General features: G+C 43.6%; 2 protein-coding genes across 2 annotated transcripts; both read left to right on the plus strand.

Annotated features, from left to right (window-relative positions):
- Positions 1-1,662: 1,662 nt before the first annotated feature.
- Positions 1,663-11,731, plus strand: LOC135516562 (beta-2-microglobulin-like). Its single transcript, XM_064940912.1, has 4 exons — positions 1,663-1,669; positions 2,061-2,333; positions 10,804-10,839; positions 10,961-11,731. The coding sequence occupies exons 1-3, from the start codon at positions 1,663-1,665 to the stop codon at positions 10,815-10,817; spliced, it is 294 nt and encodes a 97-aa protein (XP_064796984.1). The 3' UTR covers positions 10,818-10,839; positions 10,961-11,731.
- Positions 11,732-12,531: 800 nt separating this feature from the next.
- LOC135516563 (beta-2-microglobulin-like) lies at positions 12,532-16,957 on the plus strand. The gene is made up of 2 exons (XM_064940914.1): positions 12,532-12,675; positions 16,668-16,957. The coding sequence occupies exons 1-2, from the start codon at positions 12,612-12,614 to the stop codon at positions 16,955-16,957; spliced, it is 354 nt and encodes a 117-aa protein (XP_064796986.1). The 5' UTR covers positions 12,532-12,611.
- Positions 16,958-22,612: the final 5,655 nt, after the last annotated feature.

Here is a 22,612-nt window from a genome sequence, read left to right on the forward strand (position 1 = left end):
TATTATTACTTGATAAAATATTGAATTTGATGTTGACTATTGTTAGAGTTGCGTAAATTCGAATCTGGTATCAGGATAAATATAACAATGAGGCACCGATTTTATACTATGTATTTTTTATCAGCTAAGTAATAAATGGCAAATGCAACTTTCGTATATACCGGCTCACTGTAATACCACGCAGGGCAGAACAGGGAACTGACAAGACGTATGTAAAACAGTATTCTTTATACTGTAATGGACAGTTCCAACCCGTCTGTTGGCCTATCACAGTAGAGACTGGGCATGGTTTAAACTTGTCCAGCCTATTGCAGGCGCTCAGGCGGGTCCCCGCCTCTTGGCGCTTCTGTTGATAGATGTAACTTGCTTGTGAAGAACATCCAGGTTCTCATGCTCCATACCGTTATCTCGCACCTGCCTCCTGTTATCTAACAAAAGACCGCTTGTTCTCGCAACACCCCGCTCTGAATGTGCCCCTCCCCCCCAACTCATTGAACAGTTCCTGTCTTCATGCTTCTCTGTATTTTTCCACCATGAGAAAGTCCCATGGCCCTGATACTTTTAACAATGTTTCAAGTCAGCTATGTTGCATAACACATACATACATCCACACAAGCCAACAGCAGATAATATTCAATCATATATATGGTAATGGCTATAATGTAAAACACAGGATCCAACACTATTAGTGCATTGAATAACATTCTTAAAAGTCTAAAAATAAATCGTAAGGTTTTGAAGTGTTTGTTTTTATATCTATATATCATTTAACCCCTTAATTTTGTAGGCACAAAACTACCTCCATACTTCCATTCGTTTGTGTGTGTTGAAGAGTCATGACACCTATGGGGGGGTAATAGGTGCAAAACGTGTTTGTGAGAGTCTCCCCTTTCCATAGAGGGGTTATAATAGTTTACCGAGGTAAAGACAGTTTCAAGTTGGATATTCAACGGATATTCGCGCTTTCAAACCTCAATAGCTTTCAAACCACTTGAGCCACAGACTCCAAATAAGTGTCATGATGTTGGAAAACTTGCAGCACAACATCGCACAGGTCTTATTTTCACGATTTTGACATGAATTCGCTTTCCAAAGCTAATAAACATGTGGAAATGTGAGCAAGATGTTGTAGTCCTAGTTAGTTAGGGAGCGTAAACAAAGTACAAACTTTTTTTTTTTTTTTTTGAATTTCAATATCTCCTTGGTCATGTGACCTAATGACTTCAAACAAGGTGCAGAATGTCCACTGACAACCCTTCTATATTGCACACTCTTGTTTGTGTACTCTATAATCACACGTTGCAACGTACATTTTTCAATGTTTTAAATTGCAATAACTCCTTGGTCCCTAAGAAGCGTTCAGTGGATATACACCCATAATGCATAACCTCTGGTCTTGTATCTTCTACACTGTTGTACATGATTATTAGTTTGACAATTAGGGGGTTCAATCCAGTGTTGTGTTTACCCTTTTCTTCATTATTTATCTATAGTAATTGGTTGTTTCTAAGTACTTATATTCACAGTTTTTTATTTTTCCACAGTATTTAACAGCGGTACACAATATGAGAGAGACAGATAATATCTCCTTTTGTCGTTAATATCAACCATTAAGGAAAAGGACAAAGTACGAGAGTCACGTTGTTATTGTCCAAAGCAGGGATGGAGAGTGAGGTAGACTGGACAGGGATGGAGAGTGAGGTAGACTGGACAGGGATGGAGAGTGAGGTAGACTGGACAGGGATGGAGAGTGAGGTAGACTGGACAATACATATACTGAACAGGGATGGAGAGTGAGGTAGACTGGACAGGGATGGAGAGTGAGGTAGACTGGACAATACATATACTGAACAGGGATGGAGAGTGAGGTAGACTGGACAATACATATACTGAACAGGGAAGGAGAGTGAGGTAGACTGGACAATATATATACTGAACAGGGATGGAGTTGTTTGAAGTCATTAGGTCACATGACCAAGGAGATATTGAAATGTAGAAAAATTCATGTAAAATCATGTGACCTGCCTGCCTGACTGTAGCATTCCCTCTTCCCCCTGTAGCTCCCCCCAAGGTGCAGGTGTACAGCCGTAACCCAGGGCAACATGGGAAGGACAACACCCTGATCTGTCACGTGAGTGGCTTCCACCCCCCTGACATCAGCATCCAGCTCCTGAAGAACGGCGTGGAGATCCCCGACGCCAAGCAGACAGACCTGGCCTTCGAACAGGGATGGCAGTTCCACCTCACCAAGAGTGTTGGATTCACACCAGCCAGCGGAGAGGTGTACGCCTGCAGAGTCCGCCACCTGAAGAATCTGAAGACCTACACCTGGGGTGAGTTACTAGTGTAGTTAGAGGAGCACACCTAGGGTGAGTTACTAGTGTAGTTAGAGGAGTACACCTGGGGTGAGTTACTAGTGTAGTTAGAGGAGCACACCTGGGGTGAGTTACTAGTGTAGTTAGAGGAGTGCACCTGGTGTGAGTTACTAGTATAGTTAGAGGAGCACACCTGGGGTGAGTTACTAGTATAGTTAGTAGTTAGAGGAGTACACCTGGGATGAGTTACTAGTATAGTTAGTAGTTAGAGGAGCACACCTGGGGTGAGTTACTAGTGTAGTTAGAGGAGTGCACCTGGGGTGAGTTACTAGTGTAGTTAGAGGAGTACACCTGGGGTGAGCTACTAGTATAGTTAGTAGTTAGAGGAGTACACCTGGGGTGAGCTACTAGTATAGTTAGTAGTTAGAGGAGTACACCTGGGGTGAGCTACTAGTATAGTTAGTAGTTAGAGGAGCACACCTGGGGTGAGCTACTAGTATAGTTAGTAGTTAGAGGAGTACACCTGGGGTGAGCTACTAGTATAGGTAGTAGTTAGAGGAGTACACCTGGGGTGAGCTACTAGTATAGTTAGTAGTTAGAGGAGTACACCTGGGGTGAGCTACTAGTGTAGTTAGTAGTTAGAGGAGTTCACCTGGGGTGAGCTACTAGTATAGTTAGAGGAGTACACCTGGGGTGAGTCACTAGTATAGTTAGTAGTTAGAAGAGTACACCTGGGGTGAGTTACTAGTGTAGTTAGAGGAGTACACCTGGGGTGAGTTACTAGTGTAGTTAGAGGAGTACACCTGGGGTGAGTCACTAGTATAGTTAGTAGTTAGAAGAGTACACCTGGGGTGAGTTACTAGTGTAGTTAGAGGAGTACACCTGGGGTGAGTTACTAGTGTAGTTAGAGGAGTACACCTGGGGTGAGTTACTAGTGTAGTTAGAGGAGTACACCTGGGGTGAGTTACTAGTGTAGTTAGAGGAGTACACCTGGGGTGAGTTACTAGTATAGTTAGAGGAGCACACCTGGGGTGAGTTACTAGTGTAGTTAGTAGTTAGAGGAGTACACCTGGGGTGAGTTACTAGTGTAGTTAGAGGAGCACACCTGGGGTGAGTTACTAGTGTAGTTAGAGGAGCACACCTGGGGTGAGTTACTAGTGTAGTTAGAGGAGTACACCTGGGGTGAGTTACTAGTGTAGTTAGAGGAGTACACCTGGGGTGAGTTACTAGTGTAGTTAGTAGTTAGAGGAGTACACCTGGGGTGAGTTACTAGTGTAGTTAGAGGAGCACACCTGGGGTGAGTTACTAGTGTAGTTAGAGGAGCACACCTGGGGTGAGTTACTAGTGTGGTTAGAGGAGCACACCTGGGGTGAGTTACTAGTGTAGTTAGTAGTTAGAGGAGTACACCTGGGGTGAGTTACTAGTGTAGTTAGAGGAGCACACCTGGGGTGAGTTACTAGTGTAGTTAGAGGAGTACACCTGGGGTGAGTTACTAGTGTAGTTAGTAGTTAGAGGAGTACACCTGGGGTGAGTTACTAGTGTAGTTAGAGGAGCACACCTGGGGTGAGTTACTAGTGTAGTTAGAGGAGCACACCTGGGGTGAGTTACTAGTGTGGTTAGAGGAGCACACCTGGGGTGAGTTACTAGTGTAGTTAGAGGAGCACACCTGGGGTGAGTTACTAGTGTAGTTAGTAGTTAGAGGAGTACACCTGGGGTGAGTTACTAGTGTAGTTAGAGGAGCACACCTGGGGTGAGTTACTAGTATAGTTAGAGGAGCACACCTGGGGTGAGTTACTAGTATAGTTAGTAGTTAGAGGAGCACACCTGGGGTGAGTTACTAGTATAGTTAGTAGTTAGAGGAGTACACCTGGGGTGAGTTACTAGTGTAGTTAGAGGAGCACACCTGGGGTGAGTTACTAGTGTAGTTAGAGGAGTACACCTGGGGTGAGTCACTAGTATAGTTAGAGGAGCACTCCTGGGGTGAGTTACTAGTATAGTTAGTAGTTAGAGGAGCACACCTGGGGTGAGTTACTAGTATAGTTAGTAGTTAGAGGAGTACACCTGGGATGAGTTACTAGTATAGTTAGAGGAGCACACCTGGGGTGAGTTACTAGTGTAGTTAGTAGTTAGAGGAGTACACCTGGGGTGAGTTACTAGTGTAGTTAGAGGAGCACACCTGGGGTGAGTTACTAGTGTAGTTAGAGGAGTACACCTGGGGTGAGTTACTAGTGTAGTTAGAGGAGCACACCTGGGGTGAGTTACTAGTGTAGTTAGAGGAGTACACCTGGGGTGAGTTACTAGTGTAGTTAGAGGAGTACACCTGGGGTGAGTTACTAGTGTAGTTAGAGGAGCACACCTGGGGTGAGTTACTAGTGTAGTTAGAGGAGCACACCTGGGGTGAGTTACTAGTGTGGTTAGAGGAGCACACCTGGGGTGAGTTACTAGTGTAGTTAGAGGAGCACACCTGGGGTGAGTTACTAGTGTAGTTAGTAGTTAGAGGAGTACACCTGGGGTGAGTTACTAGTGTAGTTAGAGGAGCACACCTGGGGTGAGTTACTAGTGTAGTTAGAGGAGTACACCTGGGGTGAGTTACTAGTGTAGTTAGTAGTTAGAGGAGTACACCTGGGGTGAGTTACTAGTGTAGTTAGAGGAGCACACCTGGGGTGAGTTACTAGTGTAGTTAGAGGAGTACACCTGGGGTGAGTTACTAGTGTAGTTAGAGGAGCACACCTGGGGTGAGTTACTAGTGTAGTTAGAGGAGCACACCTGGGGTGAGTTACTAGTGTAGTTAGTAGTTAGAGGAGTACACCTGGGGTGAGTTACTAGTGTAGTTAGAGGAGCACACCTGGGGTGAGTTACTAGTGTAGTTAGAGGAGCACACCTGGGGTGAGTTACTAGTGTGGTTAGAGGAGCACACCTGGGGTGAGTTACTAGTGTAGTTAGAGGAGCACACCTGGCGTGAGTTACTAGTGTAGTTAGTAGTTAGAGGAGTACACCTGGGGTGAGTTACTAGTGTAGTTAGAGGAGTACACCTGGGGTGAGTTACTAGTATAGTTAGAGGAGCACACCTGGGGTGAGTCACTAGTATAGTTAGAGGAGCACACCTGGGGTGAGTTACTAGTATAGTTAGAGGAGCACACCTGGGGTGAGTTACTAGTATAGTTAGTAGTTAGAGGAGCACACCTGGGGTGAGTTACTAGTATAGTTAGTAGTTAGAGGAGCACACCTGGGGTGAGTTACTAGTATAGTTAGTAGTTAGAGGAGTACACCTGGGATGAGTTACTAGTATAGTTAGAGGAGCACACCTGGTGTGAGTTACTAGTATAGTTAGTAGTTAGAGGAGCACACCTGGGGTGAGTTACTAGTGTAGTTAGAGGAGTACACCTGGGGTGAGTCACTAGTATAGTTAGAGGAGCACTCCTGGGGTGAGTTACTAGTATAGTTAGTAGTTAGAGGAGCACACCTGGGGTGAGTTACTAGTATAGTTAGTAGTTAGAGGAGTACACCTGGGATGAGTTACTAGTATAGTTAGAGGAGCACACCTGGGGTGAGTTACTAGTGTAGTTAGTAGTTAGAGGAGTACACCTGGGGTGAGTTACTAGTGTAGTTAGAGGAGCACACCTGGGGTGAGTTACTAGTGTAGTTAGAGGAGTACACCTGGGGTGAGTTACTAGTGTAGTTAGAGGAGCACACCTGGGGTGAGTTACTAGTGTAGTTAGAGGAGTACACCTGGGGTGAGTTACTAGTGTAGTTAGAGGAGTACACCTGGGGTGAGTTACTAGTGTAGTTAGAGGAGCACACCTGGGGTGAGTTACTAGTGTAGTTAGAGGAGCACACCTGGGGTGAGTTACTAGTGTGGTTAGAGGAGCACACCTGGGGTGAGTTACTAGTGTAGTTAGAGGAGCACACCTGGGGTGAGTTACTAGTGTAGTTAGTAGTTAGAGGAGTACACCTGGGGTGAGTTACTAGTGTAGTTAGAGGAGCACACCTGGGGTGAGTTACTAGTGTAGTTAGAGGAGTACACCTGGGGTGAGTTACTAGTGTAGTTAGTAGTTAGAGGAGTACACCTGGGGTGAGTTACTAGTGTAGTTAGAGGAGCACACCTGGGGTGAGTTACTAGTGTAGTTAGAGGAGTACACCTGGGGTGAGTTACTAGTGTAGTTAGAGGAGCACACCTGGGGTGAGTTACTAGTGTAGTTAGAGGAGCACACCTGGGGTGAGTTACTAGTGTAGTTAGTAGTTAGAGGAGTACACCTGGGGTGAGTTACTAGTGTAGTTAGAGGAGCACACCTGGGGTGAGTTACTAGTGTAGTTAGAGGAGCACACCTGGGGTGAGTTACTAGTGTGGTTAGAGGAGCACACCTGGGGTGAGTTACTAGTGTAGTTAGAGGAGCACACCTGGCGTGAGTTACTAGTGTAGTTAGTAGTTAGAGGAGTACACCTGGGGTGAGTTACTAGTGTAGTTAGAGGAGTACACCTGGGGTGAGTTACTAGTATAGTTAGAGGAGCACACCTGGGGTGAGTCACTAGTATAGTTAGAGGAGCACACCTGGGGTGAGTTACTAGTATAGTTAGAGGAGCACACCTGGGGTGAGTTACTAGTATAGTTAGTAGTTAGAGGAGCACACCTGGGGTGAGTTACTAGTATAGTTAGTAGTTAGAGGAGCACACCTGGGGTGAGTTACTAGTATAGTTAGTAGTTAGAGGAGTACACCTGGGATGAGTTACTAGTATAGTTAGAGGAGCACACCTGGTGTGAGTTACTAGTATAGTTAGTAGTTAGAGGAGCACACCTGGGGTGAGTTACTAGTATAGTTAGAGGAGTACACCTGGGGTGAGTTACTAGTATAGTTAGTAGTTAGAGGATTACACCTGGGGTGAGTTACTAGTGTAGTTAGAGGAGTACACCTGGGGTGAGTTACTAGTGTAGTTAGAGGAGTACACCTGGGGTGAGTTACTAGTGTAGTTAGTAGTTAGAGGAGTACACCTGGGGTGAGTTACTAGTGTAGTTAGAGGAGCACACCTGGGGTGAGTTACTAGTGTAGTTAGAGGAGCACACCTGGGATGAGTTACTAGTGTAGTTAGTAGTTAGAGGAATACACCTGGTGTGAGTTACTAGTGTAGTTAGAGGAGCACACCTGGGGTGAGTTACTAGTGTAGTTAGAGGAGTACACCTGGGGTGAGTCACTAGTATAGTTAGTAGTTAGAGGAGTTCACCTGGGGTGAGTTACTAGTGTAGTTAGTAGTTAGAGGAGTACACCTGGGGTGAGTTACTAGTATAGTTAGTAGTTAGAGGAGTTCACCTGGGGTGAGTTACTAGTGTAGTTAGTAGTTAGAGGAGTACACCTGGGGTGAGCTACTAGTATAGTTAGTAGTTAGAGGAGTTCACCTGGGATGAGTTACTAGTGTAGTTAGAGGAGCACACCTGGGGTGAGTTACTAGTGTAGTTAGTAGTTAGAGGAGTACACCTGGGGTGAGTTACTAGTGTAGTTAGAGGAGCACACCTGGGGTGAGTTACTAGTGTAGTTAGAGGAGTACACCTGGGGTGAGTTACTAGTGTAGTTAGAGGAGTACACCTGGGGTGAGTCACTAGTATAGTTAGTAGTTAGAGGAGTTCACCTGGGGTGAGTTACTAGTGTAGTTAGTAGTTAGAGGAGTACACCTGGGGTGAGTTACTAGTATAGTTAGTAGTTAGAGGAGTTCACCTGGGGTGAGTTACTAGTGTAGTTAGTAGTTAGAGGAGTACACCTGGGGTGAGCTACTAGTATAGTTAGTAGTTAGAGGAGTTCACCTGGGATGAGTTACTAGTGTAGTTAGAGGAGCACACCTGGGGTGAGTTACTAGTGTAGTTAGTAGTTAGAGGAGTACACCTGGGGTGAGTTACTAGTGTAGTTAGAGGAGCACACCTGGGGTGAGTTACTAGTGTAGTTAGAGGAGTACACCTGGGGTGAGTTACTAGTGTAGTTAGAGGAGCACACCTGGGGTGAGTTACTAGTGTAGTTAGAGGAGTACACCTGGGGTGAGTTACTAGTGTAGTTAGAGGAGTACACCTGGGGTGAGTTACTAGTGTAGTTAGAGGAGCACACCTGGGGTGAGTTACCAGTGTAGTTAGAGGAGTACACCTGGGGTGAGTTACTAGTGTGGTTAGAGGAGCACACCTGGGGTGAGTTACTAGTGTAGTTAGAGGAGCACACCTGGGGTGAGTAACTAGTGTAGTTAGTAGTTAGAGGAGTACACCTGGGGTGAGTTACTAGTGTAGTTAGAGGAGCACACCTGGGGTGAGTTACTAGTGTAGTTAGAGGAGTACACCTGGGGTGAGTTACTAGTGTAGTTAGAGGAGTACACCTGGGGTGAGTTACTAGTGTAGTTAGAGGAGCACACCTGGGGTGAGTTACTAGTGTAGTTAGAGGAGTACACCTGGGGTGAGTTACTAGTGTGGTTAGAGGAGCACACCTGGGGTGAGTTACTAGTGTAGTTAGAGGAGCACACCTGGGGTGAGTTACTAGTGTAGTTAGTAGTTAGAGGAGTACACCTGGGGTGAGTTACTTGTGTAGTTAGAGGAGCACACCTGGGGTGAGTTACTAGTGTAGTTAGAGGAGTACACCTGGGGTGAGTTACTAGTGTAGTTAGTAGTTAGAGGAGTACACCTGGGGTGAGTTACTAGTGTAGTTAGAGGAGCACACCTGGGGTGAGTTACTAGTGTAGTTAGAGGAGTACACCTGGGGTGAGTTACTAGTGTGGTTAGAGGAGCACACCTGGGGTGAGTTACTAGTGTAGTTAGAGGAGCACACCTGGGGTGAGTTACTAGTGTAGTTAGTAGTTAGAGGAGTACACCTGGGGTGAGTTACTAGTGTAGTTAGAGGAGCACACCTGGGGTGAGTTACTAGTGTAGTTAGAGGAGCACACCTGGGGTGAGTTACTAGTGTGGTTAGAGGAGCACACCTGGGGTGAGTTACTAGTGTAGTTAGAGGAGCACACCTGGGGTGAGTTACTAGTGTAGTTAGTAGTTAGAGGAGTACACCTGGGGTGAGTTACTAGTGTAGTTAGAGGAGTACACCTGGGGTGAGTTACTAGTATAGTTAGAGGAGCACACCTGGGGTGAGTCACTAGTATAGTTAGAGGAGCACACCTGGGGTGAGTTACTAGTATAGTTAGAGGAGCACACCTGGGGTGAGTTACTAGTATAGTTAGTAGTTAGAGGAGCACACCTGGGGTGAGTTACTAGTATAGTTAGTAGTTAGAGGAGTACACCTGGGATGAGTTACTAGTATAGTTAGAGGAGCACACCTGGGGTGAGTTACTAGTATAGTTAGTAGTTAGAGGAGCACACCTGGGGTGAGTTACTAGTATAGTTAGAGGAGTACACCTGGGGTGAGTTACTAGTATAGTTAGTAGTTAGAGGAGTACACCTGGGGTGAGTTACTAGTGTAGTTAGAGGAGTACACCTGGGGTGAGTTACTAGTGTAGTTAGTAGTTAGAGGAGTACACCTGGGGTGAGTTACTAGTGTAGTTAGAGGAGCACACCTGGGGTGAGTTACTAGTGTAGTTAGAGGAGCACACCTGGGATGAGTTACTAGTGTAGTTAGAGGAGCACACCTGGGATGAGTTACTAGTGTAGTTAGTAGTTAGAGGAATACACCTGGGGTGAGTTACTAGTGTAGTTAGAGGAGTACACCTGGGGTGAGTCACTAGTATAGTTAGTAGTTAGAGGAGTTCACCTGGGGTGAGTTACTAGTGTAGTTAGTAGTTAGAGGAGTTCACCTGGGGTGAGTTACTAGTGTAGTTAGTAGTTAGAGGAGTACACCTGGGGTGAGCTACTAGTATAGTTAGTAGTTAGAGGAGTTCACCTGGGATGAGTTACTAGTGTAGTTAGAGGAGCACACCTGTGGTGAGTTACTAGTGTGGTTAGAGGAGCACACCTGGGGTGAGTTACTAGTATAGTTAGTAGTTAGAGGAGTACACCTGGGGTGAGTTACTAGTATAGTTAGAGGAGCACACCTGGGGTGAGTTACTAGTATAGTTAGTAGTTAGAGGAGTTCACCTGGGGTGAGTTACTAGTATAGTTAGTAGTTAGATGAGTACACCTGGGGTGAGTTACTAGTGTAGTTAGTAGTTAGAGGAGTACACCTGGGGTGAGTTACTAGTGTAGTTAGTAGTTAGAGGAGTACACCTGGGGTGAGCTACTAGTGTAGTTAGTAGTTAGAGGAGTACACCTGGGGTGAGTTACTAGTATAGTTAGTAGTTAGAGGAGTACACCAGGGGTGAGTTACTGGTGTAGTTAATAGTTAGAGGAGTACACCTGGGGTGAGTTACAGGAGTTGTTTCTGGACAGGGTCGTGGAGAGCGAGGTTCATTATGTGGTCATTGATTTAGATACCAATTGATGAGCCATTAGTTACAGTAAGAGACTGATTTCACGTAGACATGTAGTTTGTGGAAGTCTGTAAAACAATAACAGTGCTGTCTGTGTTGTTGTTGTTTTCTCCAGAGGCAGATATGTAAGGATCTGGAGAAGGACTTAATGGTAGGTATTAAGATGAATGTATTTATATTTGTTTGTTAAAACTGTATCTAATTACATGAACTGTAGCTAACTCGATTAAGTCAGAATTAAACCTCATATCTTTACCCTTCTTTCTTAACAGGCGGCCATTCCATCTGTGGTTGTCCAATCCGTGCCAGCCTTTAACGAGAGCTGAGATGACAATCTTGGGCTTTTGTTTTCATTTTTTGGTAACACTTTGTGCGAAGGTGCCAGTTTCAAGGGTTTTTGAATTGACAATCATTACTAAAACACTTACACACAAAGTTGTTAAGATTTTTTGGGGGGGCAAGCTATTTTTAATTGACAAATGGCACAGCTTCTGATGAATTTTCTCAATCAAAGTCACTTCTTTCAAAACAATAAAAGCTTTTATCAAGTATTTTATTTTTAGATTAAAAAAAAAAAAATGAATTTCCTTGAAATTGGTACCATTCGATTTGAAAACGTTTTCTCATAATAGAAATAAATAAACAAACTCCATAACTTGCACTATTTGAATGTGGTTTTAGTTATAAGCAACGGTGTAATCTAAAGTCTGATATTTGATCAGCATTTTCATTTTATTTTTTAAAGCCCAAATTATTTTCGAGGAAGCCCATGTTGATATGCATTTGTGTGAGCTGTAAATATCAGCGTTTATTTTTGGTTTGAAGTCATTTATCAATATAACATCTCATCTTCTGTCTATCCTTCAACATTCCTGTAAATGACCAATTATCAACAGTAATAAATGGGGGTTTTTACAGGCACATTTTGCTAAGTAGAGAACTGTATTTTCATTACTTAAAAAAAAACGATATGTTCTGTCTTTCGGTGTATTATACAACACTTTTCTGTTCAGTTTGATTTAAAAAATAAATGGTAAACTATTGACATTGGACAACTATTTGACAAAATATTTTTAATTTAAAGAAATACAAAATCATTGTGACCAAAAATGTCACTTTTTTATGATATTTCTTGATTAAATGTCTCTTCACTGTAAGAACTTGTTGTGATCGACTCAGTCATGTTCAAAAGTCCATTTTGATAAGTTATATTAATCATTCAATCAGTAATGTACTTGCAATAAGCTACTCACATTGCCAAGGCAGGTAGGCAATGCGTGCAGAGCAGTAGTCTACAGCATTATAATGGGTGATGATACAATGTTGACATATCAGATCATACACTATACTTTATTACCATACTTTGTCTCAATGCAATGCATGTCCAGCATTGTAACTGTTAAAAGGAAGATTACGTCAACTTTGTAACAGACTGCCATGGCTAGAAGGGATACAGCTTTTGTCAAATTCATGTTTTTTCTTATTTTGCTTTTCAGCAAACCCTTTTCCAAACCTTATCCAAATTCTCCTAACCAGCTATGAAAAGTCCATTTTCACGTTCATTTCACAAAAGCTGTTTCTCTTCTAGCCCTGTAGCCTATTGGGACTCAATTTAAGGTTAGGCACAAGGTCAATAATAACTGTGGTTAAGGTTGGGTTTAAAAGCAGATACATGGATGGGGTTTAGCCATAACTATGACTTTGTGGCTGTAATAACTAGCGACGACCCTGGATCAACCGAGAGAAACATCGAGAGGTGAAGCCTGCATAGCAACTGTGAGGTACGATTTTCAATTGGCGCATTAATCGAAGTGGGTGCGGCTTTACTTGCATATCCCGAAGAATATATTTTTTGCCTTTTTCGGCTGCAAAGTCAGTTTTGTTTGTCGCAGTTATATATTTTTTCAGCCTGGGAAAGAAATCATGAAAACTGTTTTGTCCGTGATTGCTTTCTGCGTCTTCCTGGGGTTCATAAACGCAAAAGAATGTTTTTATTTATTTTACCTTTATTTAACTAGGCAAGTCAGTTAGGAACAAATTCTTATTTTCAATGACGGCCTAGGAACAGTGGGTTAACTGCCTGTTCAGGGGCAGAACGACAGATTTGTACCTTGTCAGCTCGGGGGTTTGAACTTGCAACCTTCAGGTTACTAGTCCAACGCTCTAACCATTAGTAATTAAAGTTATCACTTCGTCATTGAAGTTATTGATGGGATTGTCTTTGTCACCCATGACCTTCGTGAAACCAGTTAGATATTTCCTTAACATTGTGTTAAGTAAACAATAAGCCAGTATTAGGCAACTATTATTACTTGATAAAATATTGAATTTGATGTTGACTATTGTTAGAGTTGCGTAAATTCGAATCTGGTATCAGGATAAATATAACAATGAGTCACCGATTTTATACTATGTATTTTTTATTAGCTAAGTAATAAATGGCAAATGCAACTTTCGTATATACCGGCTCACTGTAATACCACGCAGGGTAGAACAGAGAACTGACAAGACGTATGTAAAACAGTATTCTTTATACTGTGATAGACAGTTCCAACCCGTCTGTTGGCCTATCACAGTAGAGACTGGGCGTGGTTTAAACTTGTCCAGCCTATTGCAGGCGCTCAGGCGGGTCCCCGCCTCTTGGCGCGTCTGTTGATAGATGTTACTTGCTTGTGAAGAACATCCAGGTTCTCATGCTCCATACCGTTATCTCGCACCTGGCTCCTGTTATCTAACAAAAGACCGCTTGTTCTCGCAACACCCCCTCTGAATGTGCCCCTCCCCTCCCAACTCATTGAACAGTTCCTGTCTTCGTGCTTCTCTGTATTTTTCCATCATGAGAAAGGCCCATGGCCCTCATACTTGATGTACATGTCCGTGTTAACTTCCTCTTTATCCCTGGTTGATGTACATGTCAGTGTTAACTTCCTCTTTATCCCTGGTTGATGTACATGTCAGTGTTAACTTCCTGTTTATCCCTGGTTGATGTACATGTCAGTGTTAACTTCCTCTTTATCCCTGGTTGATGTACATGTCAGTGTTAACTTCCTGTTTATCCCTGGTTGATGTACATGTCCGTGTTAACTTCCTGTTTATCCCTGGTTGATGTACATGTCCGTGTTAACTTCCTGTTTATCCCTGGTTGATGTACATGTCCGTGTTAACTTCCTGTTTATCCCTGGTTGATGTACATGTCCGTGTTAACTTCCTGTTTATCCCTGATTGATGTACATGTCCGTGTTAACTTCCTGTTTATCCCTGGTTGATGTACATGTCAGTGTTAACTTCCTGTTTATCCCTGGTTGATGTACATGTCAGTGTTAACTTCCTGTTTATCCCTGGTTGATGTTCATGTCAGTGTTAACTTCCTGTTTATCCCTGGTTGATGTGCATGTCAGTGTTAACTTCCTGTTTATCCCTGGTTGATGTACATGTCAGTGTTAACTTCCTGTTTATCCCTGGTTGATGTACATGTCCGTGTTAACTTCCTCTTTATCCCTGGTTGATGTACATGTCAGTGTTAACTTCCTGTTTATCCCTGGTTGATGTACATGTCCGTGTTAACGTCCTGTTTATCCCTGGTTGATGTACATGTCAGTGTTAACTTCCTGTTTATCCCTGGTTGATGTACATGTCCGTGTTAACTTCCTGTTTATCCCTGGTTGATGTACATGGCAGAGCATCTTCAGTGTGGATGGGGTACAGCAGACATCTTCAACAACAAAGACTGCACTTCCTGTTTGTGTTCTTTACTCTTATCTTTACTCTTATCTTTACTCTTATCTTTACTCTTACTCCTATTATTGAACTCTTATCTTCATTCCTAGTTACAGCACACGGAACCACCGTTAACGTGCAAAACATTCAATCTAAAACAAAACCAAGTGTAACACGTTATAAATAATATCAATGATGAATGACCAATTAGCCGTCCATTGTGTTATATTATAAATTGTCTTACATGCCGTCACTGTTGTCAAAAGATTCTAAACAGGTTAAATAAAGTTACTAACCCAGTCCGTCTTTGGGTCACATCCAGGTTCTTTATCAGTGGCACACATGAAGCAGTTGTTGGCTTTGTTTGAACTCTGAAATCATAGGCCTGAACTGAACACATGGCTGTGCCACACAACCACATGAAAATAAAGACTTTACATTTACTTTGAATTAAATGTCGTGACATACCAGACATGTTTAGTATATCCTCAGCCATTTCTTCAGTTGCTCCATGTGTTTTTGTGAAGGTTTTTATATCAATTTGGGATGTTGGGGAAGTTCTGTGCAACGTCCTTTAGCCATCTACACCTAAACAAATAAAAAATAAAAGTTTTTGACCTGATTGTCACATAACGGCAAACCATTCATTATATAAAATACAACTATCAACCCTGCATTACAAAGACCCCAGCTGCTGAAGGTGTCCTGCTGCATGGTGGGAGTTATTTCCCCTCCTTTCACCTTCTCATTTTGAAGTATTCTCTTTTTTTAAATTGTAAACGTAATGGACTTCTGATTAGTTTATTGGCAAATGAATACACAGGCCACATTTTCTATGCTGTTTTCCTCATCACTATAATCTAGTAGAGGTCATTTCCTTCATGCCCCAATGCTACACACAGCCTAAATTAGAGGCACGGAACTATTTACAGGACAAAAATAAAAAATAAATAGCATATAGGATCCAACCCTATCACAGAGTGAATAAATGTAGAGCGTTTGTAGACTTTAATTAAGAAAACAAAATATGAAGTGACAGTTTCATCCCCCCCCAAAAAATAAAATGTTGATGCATTGTGTCTTCTAACTGTCCAAGAATAGGATCCAAAGTGTTTGGAAATATTTGTTACGCATAAATACAAAGGAGGAGGTCTATCCTCGTACCTCTGGCATGTTCAGTCAGACTGACAGGCTGTGTAAAAACCTTTATAATGGGGCCGGCAACGGAGTTCCCATTGGCTAAGCACCACAGAGACCAATCAGGAGACATGGAGTTCCCATTGGCTAAGCACCACAGAGACCAATCAGGAGACATGGAGTTCCCATTGGCTAAGCACCACAGAGACCAATCAGGAGAGATGGAGTTCCCATTGGCTAAGCACCACAGGGACCAATCAGGAGAGATGGAGTTCCCATTGGCTAAGCACCACAGAGACCAATCAGGACATGGAGTTCCCATTGGCTAAGCACCACAGAGACCAATCAGGAGAGATGGAGTTCCCATTGGCTAAGCACCACAGAGACCAATCAGGAGAGAATACACACAGGTCAACAACGACGCCAATTGAAAGTCAAGCGGTGTGTCTGTGGCTTTAGGATTACTCTCTCTTTACAGAGAAACCCCCGAGGTTCAAGTCGAGAGCTCCTCTTCCCCTTTTCGGTCTGCTCTGCACATGTCTGAGAGTGACAGAGCCATACAGCCACTTGCGGATCTTTTCAGTGTCCGTGTGAAAGATAGTTATTGGGAGGCTGGAACATTTTGTTTAACTTCAAAAAACATTTTTGTAAACACCCATGTAAAATGAAGGCCTGCAAAAGCTTACAGATTTAAGTCGAATAGCATGTGAGACGTAAGTAGACAAACCACAGAGTGTGATATGAAGTATATGTATATATATATATATGAAGTATATGTGTATACGTATACATATATATATATATATATATATATATATATATATATATATATACATGAAGTATATGTATAGTCAGTGGACATTCTGAACCTTGTTTGAAGTCAGTTGGGTAACATGACCAAGGAGCTATTGACATTTGAAAGTTTGAAAAATGCATGTAAAATCATGTGAGATGAAAATGGACAAACTAAAGGGTGTGCAATATAGAAGAGGAGTCGGTGGACATTCTGAACCTTGTTTGAAGTCAGTAGGTCACATGACCAAGGAGATATTGAAATGTAGAAAAATTAATGTAAAATCATGTGACCTGCCTGCCTGACTGTAGCATTCCCTCTTCCCCCTGTAGCTCCCCCCAAGGTGCAGGTGTACAGCCGTAACCCAGGGCAACATGGGAAGGACAACACCCTGATCTGTCACGTGAGTGGCTTCCACCCCCCTGACATCAGCATCCAGCTCCTGAAGAACGGCGTGGAGATCCCCGACGCCAAGCAGACAGACCTGGCCTTCGAACAGGGATGGCAGTTCCACCTCACCAAGAGTGTTGGATTCACACCAGCCAGCGGAGAGGTGTACACCTGCAGAGTCCGTCACCTGAAGAATCTGAAGACCTACACCTGGGGTGAGTTACTAGTGTAGTTAGAGGTGTACACCTGCAGAGTCCGCCACCTGAAGGATCTGAAGACCTACACCTGGGGTGAGTTACTAGTATAGTTAGTAGTTAGAGGAGTACACCTGGGGTGAGTTACTAGTGTAGTTAGTAGTTAGAGGAGTACACCTGGGGTGAGTCACTAGTATAGTTAGTAGTTAGAGGAGTACACCTGGGGTGAGTTACTACTGTAGTTAGAGGAGTACACCTGGGGTGAGTTACTAGTGTAGTTAGAGGAGTACACCTGGGGTGAGTTACTAGTGTAGTTAGAGGAGTACACCTGGGGTGAGTTACTACTGTAGTCAGAGGAGCACACCTGGGGTGAGTTACTAGTGTAGTTAGAGGAGTACACCTGGGGTGAGTTACTAGTGTAGTTAGAGGAGTACACCTGGGGTGAGTTACTAGTGTAGTTAGTAGTTAGAGGAGCACACCTGGGGTGAGTTACTAGTGTAGTTAGTAGTTAGAGGAGCACACCTGGGGTGAGTTACTAGTGTAGTTAGAGGAGCACACCTGGGGTGAGTTACTAGTGTAGTTAGAGGAGTACACCTGGGGTGAGTTACTAGTGTAGTTAGAGGAGTACACCTGGGGTGAGTTACTAGTGTAGTTAGAGGAGCACACCTGGGGTGAGTTACTAGTGTAGTTAGTAGTTAGAGGAGTCCACCTGGGGTGAGTTACTAGTGTAGTTAGAGGAGTACACCTGGGGTGAGTTACTAGTGTAGTTAGAGGAGTACACCTGGGGTGAGTTACTAGTGTAGTTAGAGGAGTACACCTGGGGTGAGTTACTAGTATAGTTAGAGGAGTACACCTGGGGTGAGTTACTAGTGTAGTTAGAGGAGTACACCTGGGGTGAGTTACTAGTGTAGTTAGAGGAGTACACCTGGGGTGAGTTACTAGTGTAGTTAGAGGAGTACACCTGGGGTGAGTTACTAGTGTAGTTAGAGGAGCACACCTGGGGTGAGTTACTAGTGTAGTTAGTAGTTAGAGGAGTCCACCTGGGGTGAGTTACTAGTATAGTTAGAGGAGTACACCTGGGGTGAGTTACTAGTGTAGTTAGAGGAGCACACCTGGGGTGAGTTACTAGTATAGTTAGTAGTTAGAGGAGTACACCTGGGGTGAGTTACTAGTGTAGTTAGAGGAGTACACCTGGGGTGAGTTACTAGTATAGTTAGTAGTTAGAGGAGTACACCTGGGGTGAGTTACTAGTGTAGTTAGTAGTTAGAGGAGTACACCTGGGGTGAGTTACTAGTGTAGTTAGAGGAGCACACCTGGGGTGAGCTACTAGTGTAGTTAGTAGTTAGAGGAGCACACCTGGGGTGAGTTACTAGTGTACTTAGTAGTTAGAGGAGTACACCTGGGGTGAGTTACTAGTATAGTTAGAGGAGTACACCTGGGGTGAGTTACTAGTGTAGTTAGAGGAGTACACCTGGGGTGAGTTACTAGTGTAGTTAGAGGAGTACACCTGGGGTGAGTTACTAGTGTAGTTAGAGGAGTACACCTGGGGTGAGTTACTAGTGTAGTTAGAGGAGTACACCTGGGGTGAGTTACTAGTGTAGTTAGAGAAGCACACCTGGGGTTAGTTACTAGTGTAGTTAGAGGAGTACACCTGGGGTGAGTTACTAGTGTAGTTAGAGGAGTACACCTGGGGTGAGTTACTAGTGTAGTTAGTAGTTAGAGGAGCACACCTGGGGTGAGTTACTAGTGTAGTTAGTAGTTAGAGGAGTCCACCTGGGGTGAGTTACTAGTGTAGTTAGAGGAGCACACCTGGGGTGAGCTACTAGTGTAGTTAGTAGTTAGAGGAGCACACCTGGGGTGAGTTACTAGTGTAGTTAGTAGTTAGAGGAGTACACCTGGGGTGAGTTACTAGTGTAGTTAGAGGAGTACACCTGGGGTGAGCTACTAGTATAGTTAGTAGTTAAAGTACAGCTGCAGAGTCCCACACATACACACGTTGCTAAGTTCTATTTCAGAATCTGACTTCAGTGTGTGTGTGTGTGTGTGTGTGTGTGTGTGTGTGTGTGTGTGTGTGTGTGTGTGTGTGTGTGTGTGTGTGTGTGTAAGAGAGTTAATCATAATATGCCATTGACTGACAGAAACCAACTTTTCCTCTTTCCTCTACAGAATCAGATATGTAAGGCTTCGGTGTTCATCGCTGCAGGTGTGTATGTCTGATCATTTCATTTGTAGAGAAACAGTCTATTTAGCTGGCAGTTCTTTAGCTTTGGTCACTAACAATCTCTGGTTATTGTAATACTGTAGAGAACTGAATAGGGCTGGGCGATATTTAACAATAAATGAAATGATCCAGGTTACATTGTTGACAGCACATTGTTTAAAGTTGTGCACTTTAAATGTAGCCTACAGCTCTGATGACAAAGTAATTGTTTTTATCTTCAAGCTAATGTTTCTCTCATGGACTATTGGGGTTGCATTTTACATGAACAGGTGTTTTACTATCATAGCATTTAGCCCTCTGGTCAGCCCTGACAATGGTATGCTGTCTTCCCTACTTCAAATAATGGTGAGCCTACAGCACCAACGGAGGGTCTATCAGAATCAATCAGTTCTATGACTTCTTTCACTGTTACTGTTAGCCTAGGCTACTGTTAGCCCAAACACTATTACTGTTAGACAAACACTGTTGCTGTTAGCCTAGGCTACTATTAGCCAAACACTGTTGCTGTTAGCCTAGGCTACTATTAGCCAAACACTGTTGCTGTTAGCCTAGGCTACTATTAGCCAAACACTGTTGCTGTTAGCTTAGGCTACTGTTAGCCAAACACTGTTGCTGTTAGCCTAGGCTACTGTTAGACAAACACTGTTGCTGTTAGCCTAGGCTACTGTTAGCCAAACACTGTTACTGTTAGTCTAGGCTACTGTTAGCCCAAACACTATTACTGTTAGACAAACACTGTTGCTGTTAGCCTAGGCTACTATTAGCCAAACACTGTTGCTGTTAGCCTAGGCTACTATTAGCCAAACACTGTTGCTGTTAGCCTAGGCTACTATTAGCCAAACACTGTTGCTGTTAGCCTAGGCTACTATTAGCCAAACACTGTTGCTGTTAGCTTAGGCTACTGTTAGCCAAACACTGTTGCTGTTAGCCTAGGCTACTGTTAGACAAACACTGTTGCTGTTAGCCTAGGCTACTGTTAGCCAAACACGGTTGCTGTTAGCCGAGGCTACTGCTAGCCAAACACTGTTGCTGTTAGCCTAGGCTACTGTTAGACAAACACTGTTGCTGTTAGCCTAGGCTACTGTTAGCCAAACACGGTTGCTGTTAGCCGAGGCTATTGCTAGCCAAACACTGTTGCTATTAGCTTAGGCTACTGTTAGCCAAACACTATTGCTGTTAGTCGAGGCTACTGTTAGCCAAACACTGTTACTGTTAGCCAAAAACACACATCTGAATTAGCACCCTTAGAACTGCAATCTGGATAGCTGAAAAGAAAGCATGGTATTATTTGAATAGTGAAATAATTTCAAATGCCCGTCCACAGGGTGGCAACACATACATTCTAAATTATTTCAATGGGGCTTTCTCCATTCTGATTGGTTTAATAAACTGTTCAATTTCTGCATTTCCTGCACTCATTTGAGATCATTTCCACACTGCCACATAGGGCAGCACGATATGGGCAAACAATCGCAGCCTTGTTTTTTTTTTTTAACGATTTAGATCAAAACACCTGGGGTGAACTGTTAGAATCATGGAAATATAATGAATATTCTAATTCTATAGTTAGATTATAATAGTGGGCACTTTGAATACAGTGTTGTTTGTTATCCTACGGTGTTGTTTGGCATCCTACGGTGTTGTTTGACTTTGACATCCTACGGTGTTGTTTGGCATCCTACGGTGCTGTTTGACTTTGGCATCCTACGGTGTTGTTTGGCATCCTACGGTGTTGTTTGGCATCCTACGATGTTGTTTGGCATACTAGTGTTGTTTGACATACTAGTGTTGTTTGACATACTAGTGTTGTTTGACATACTAGTGTTGTTTGGAATCCTACGGTGTTGTTTGGCATCCTACGGTGTTGTTTGGCATCCTACGGTGTTGTTTGGCATCCTACGGTGTTGTTTGGCATCCTACGGTGTTGTTTGGCATCCTACGATGTTGTTTGGCATACTAGTGTTGTTTGACATACTAGTGTTGTTTGACATACTAGTGTTGTTTGGCATCCTACGGTGTTGTTTGGCATTCTACGGTGCTGTTTGACATACTAGTGTTGTTTGACATACTAGTGTTGTTTGACATACTAGTGTTGTTTGACATACTAGTGTTGTTTGGCATCCCACGGTGTTGTTTGACATGACAACGAATGAAAAGTTATAGAACAGCTGCATAGTTGTCATCAAAGTCTTGAACACAAGACTAGTGTGAAGTGGTGGTCTCCTCCTGGTTGAGCGAAACTTCGCTCCCCGAGTGACAGGGGGCGGGGCTAGATCTGAAACATCGCTCCCCGAGTGACAGGGGGCGGGGCTAGATCTGAAACATCGCTCCCAGAGTGACAGGGGGCGCGGGGCTAGATCTGAAACATTGCTCCCCGAGTGACAGGGGGCGGGGCTAGATCTGAAACATCGCTCCCAGAGTGACAGGGGCGGGGCTAGATCTGAAACATTGCTCCCGAGTGACAGGGGGCGGGGCTAGATCTGAAACATCGCTCCCCGAGTGACAGGGGGCGTTGCTAGATCTGAAACATCGCTCCCAGAGTGACAGGGGGCGGGGCTAGATCTGAAACATCGCTCCCCGAGTGACAGGGGGCGGGGCTAGATCTGTGTGGAAAGCGGCATGGAGAGGAGAGAGATGACTCAAGTAGCAGAGTAAACTATAAAAACGGATGTTATACACAGCGGAGTGGCGTGTAATTTAACAAACCTCACATTGAAATACCTTTTATAGAAGGTGAAGTAAAAACCCAAACTGATCCATGCATCAATACCGGTGTATAGTCAAATAGGGTATATCGCCCAGCCCTAGTACTGCATACTGTAATATATATGCTTTACTGAAGTAAGCATGAACCATTGTGGAAATGAAATGTGGATGAGATGAATGACTTCTTGTTGTTGTTGTTGTTGACAACCACAGAATACACCGGCCTCCGAGAATCTCCACTCCGGACATCCCTGGGAATCATCTCCACAACACTGTCCTGTCTAAACTCATCTCCACAACACTGTCCTGTCAAAACACATCTCCACAACACTGTCCTGTCTAAACTCATCTCCACAACACTGTCCTGTCTAAACTCATCTCCACAACACTGTCCTGTCAAAACTCATCTCCACAACACTGTCCTGTCAAAACACATCTCCTCAACACTATCCTGTCTGAACACATCTCCACAACACTGTCCTGTCAAAACTCATCTCCACAACACTGTCCTGTCTAAACTCATCTCCACAACACTGTCCTGTCTAAACTCATCTCCACAACACTGTCCTGTCAAAACACATCTCCACAACACTGTCCTGTCTAAACTCATCTCCACAACACTGTCCTGTCTAAACTCATCTCCACAACACTGTCCTGTCTAAACACATCTCCACAACACTGTCCTGTCTAAACTCATCTCCACAACACTGTCCTGTCTAAACTCATCTCCACAACACTGTCCTGTCAAAACTCATCTCCACAACAC

The sequence above is a fragment of the Oncorhynchus masou genome, chromosome 27 (genome assembly GCF_036934945.1).
Source record: "Oncorhynchus masou masou isolate Uvic2021 chromosome 27, UVic_Omas_1.1, whole genome shotgun sequence".
In the NCBI taxonomy this organism is placed as follows: domain Eukaryota; kingdom Metazoa; phylum Chordata; class Actinopteri; order Salmoniformes; family Salmonidae; genus Oncorhynchus; species Oncorhynchus masou.

Bases quoted from the DNA above. Each gene is read 5' to 3' on its own strand.
- LOC135516563 (XM_064940914.1), top strand. From the start codon at position 12,612: ATGAAAACTGTTTTGTCCGTGATTGCTTTCTGCGTCTTCCTGGGGTTC. The intron at 12,676-16,667 runs GTTTTTATTTAT...TTCCCCCTGTAG, and splicing joins GTTCATAAACGCAAAAGAAT to CTCCCCCCAAGGTGCAGGTG.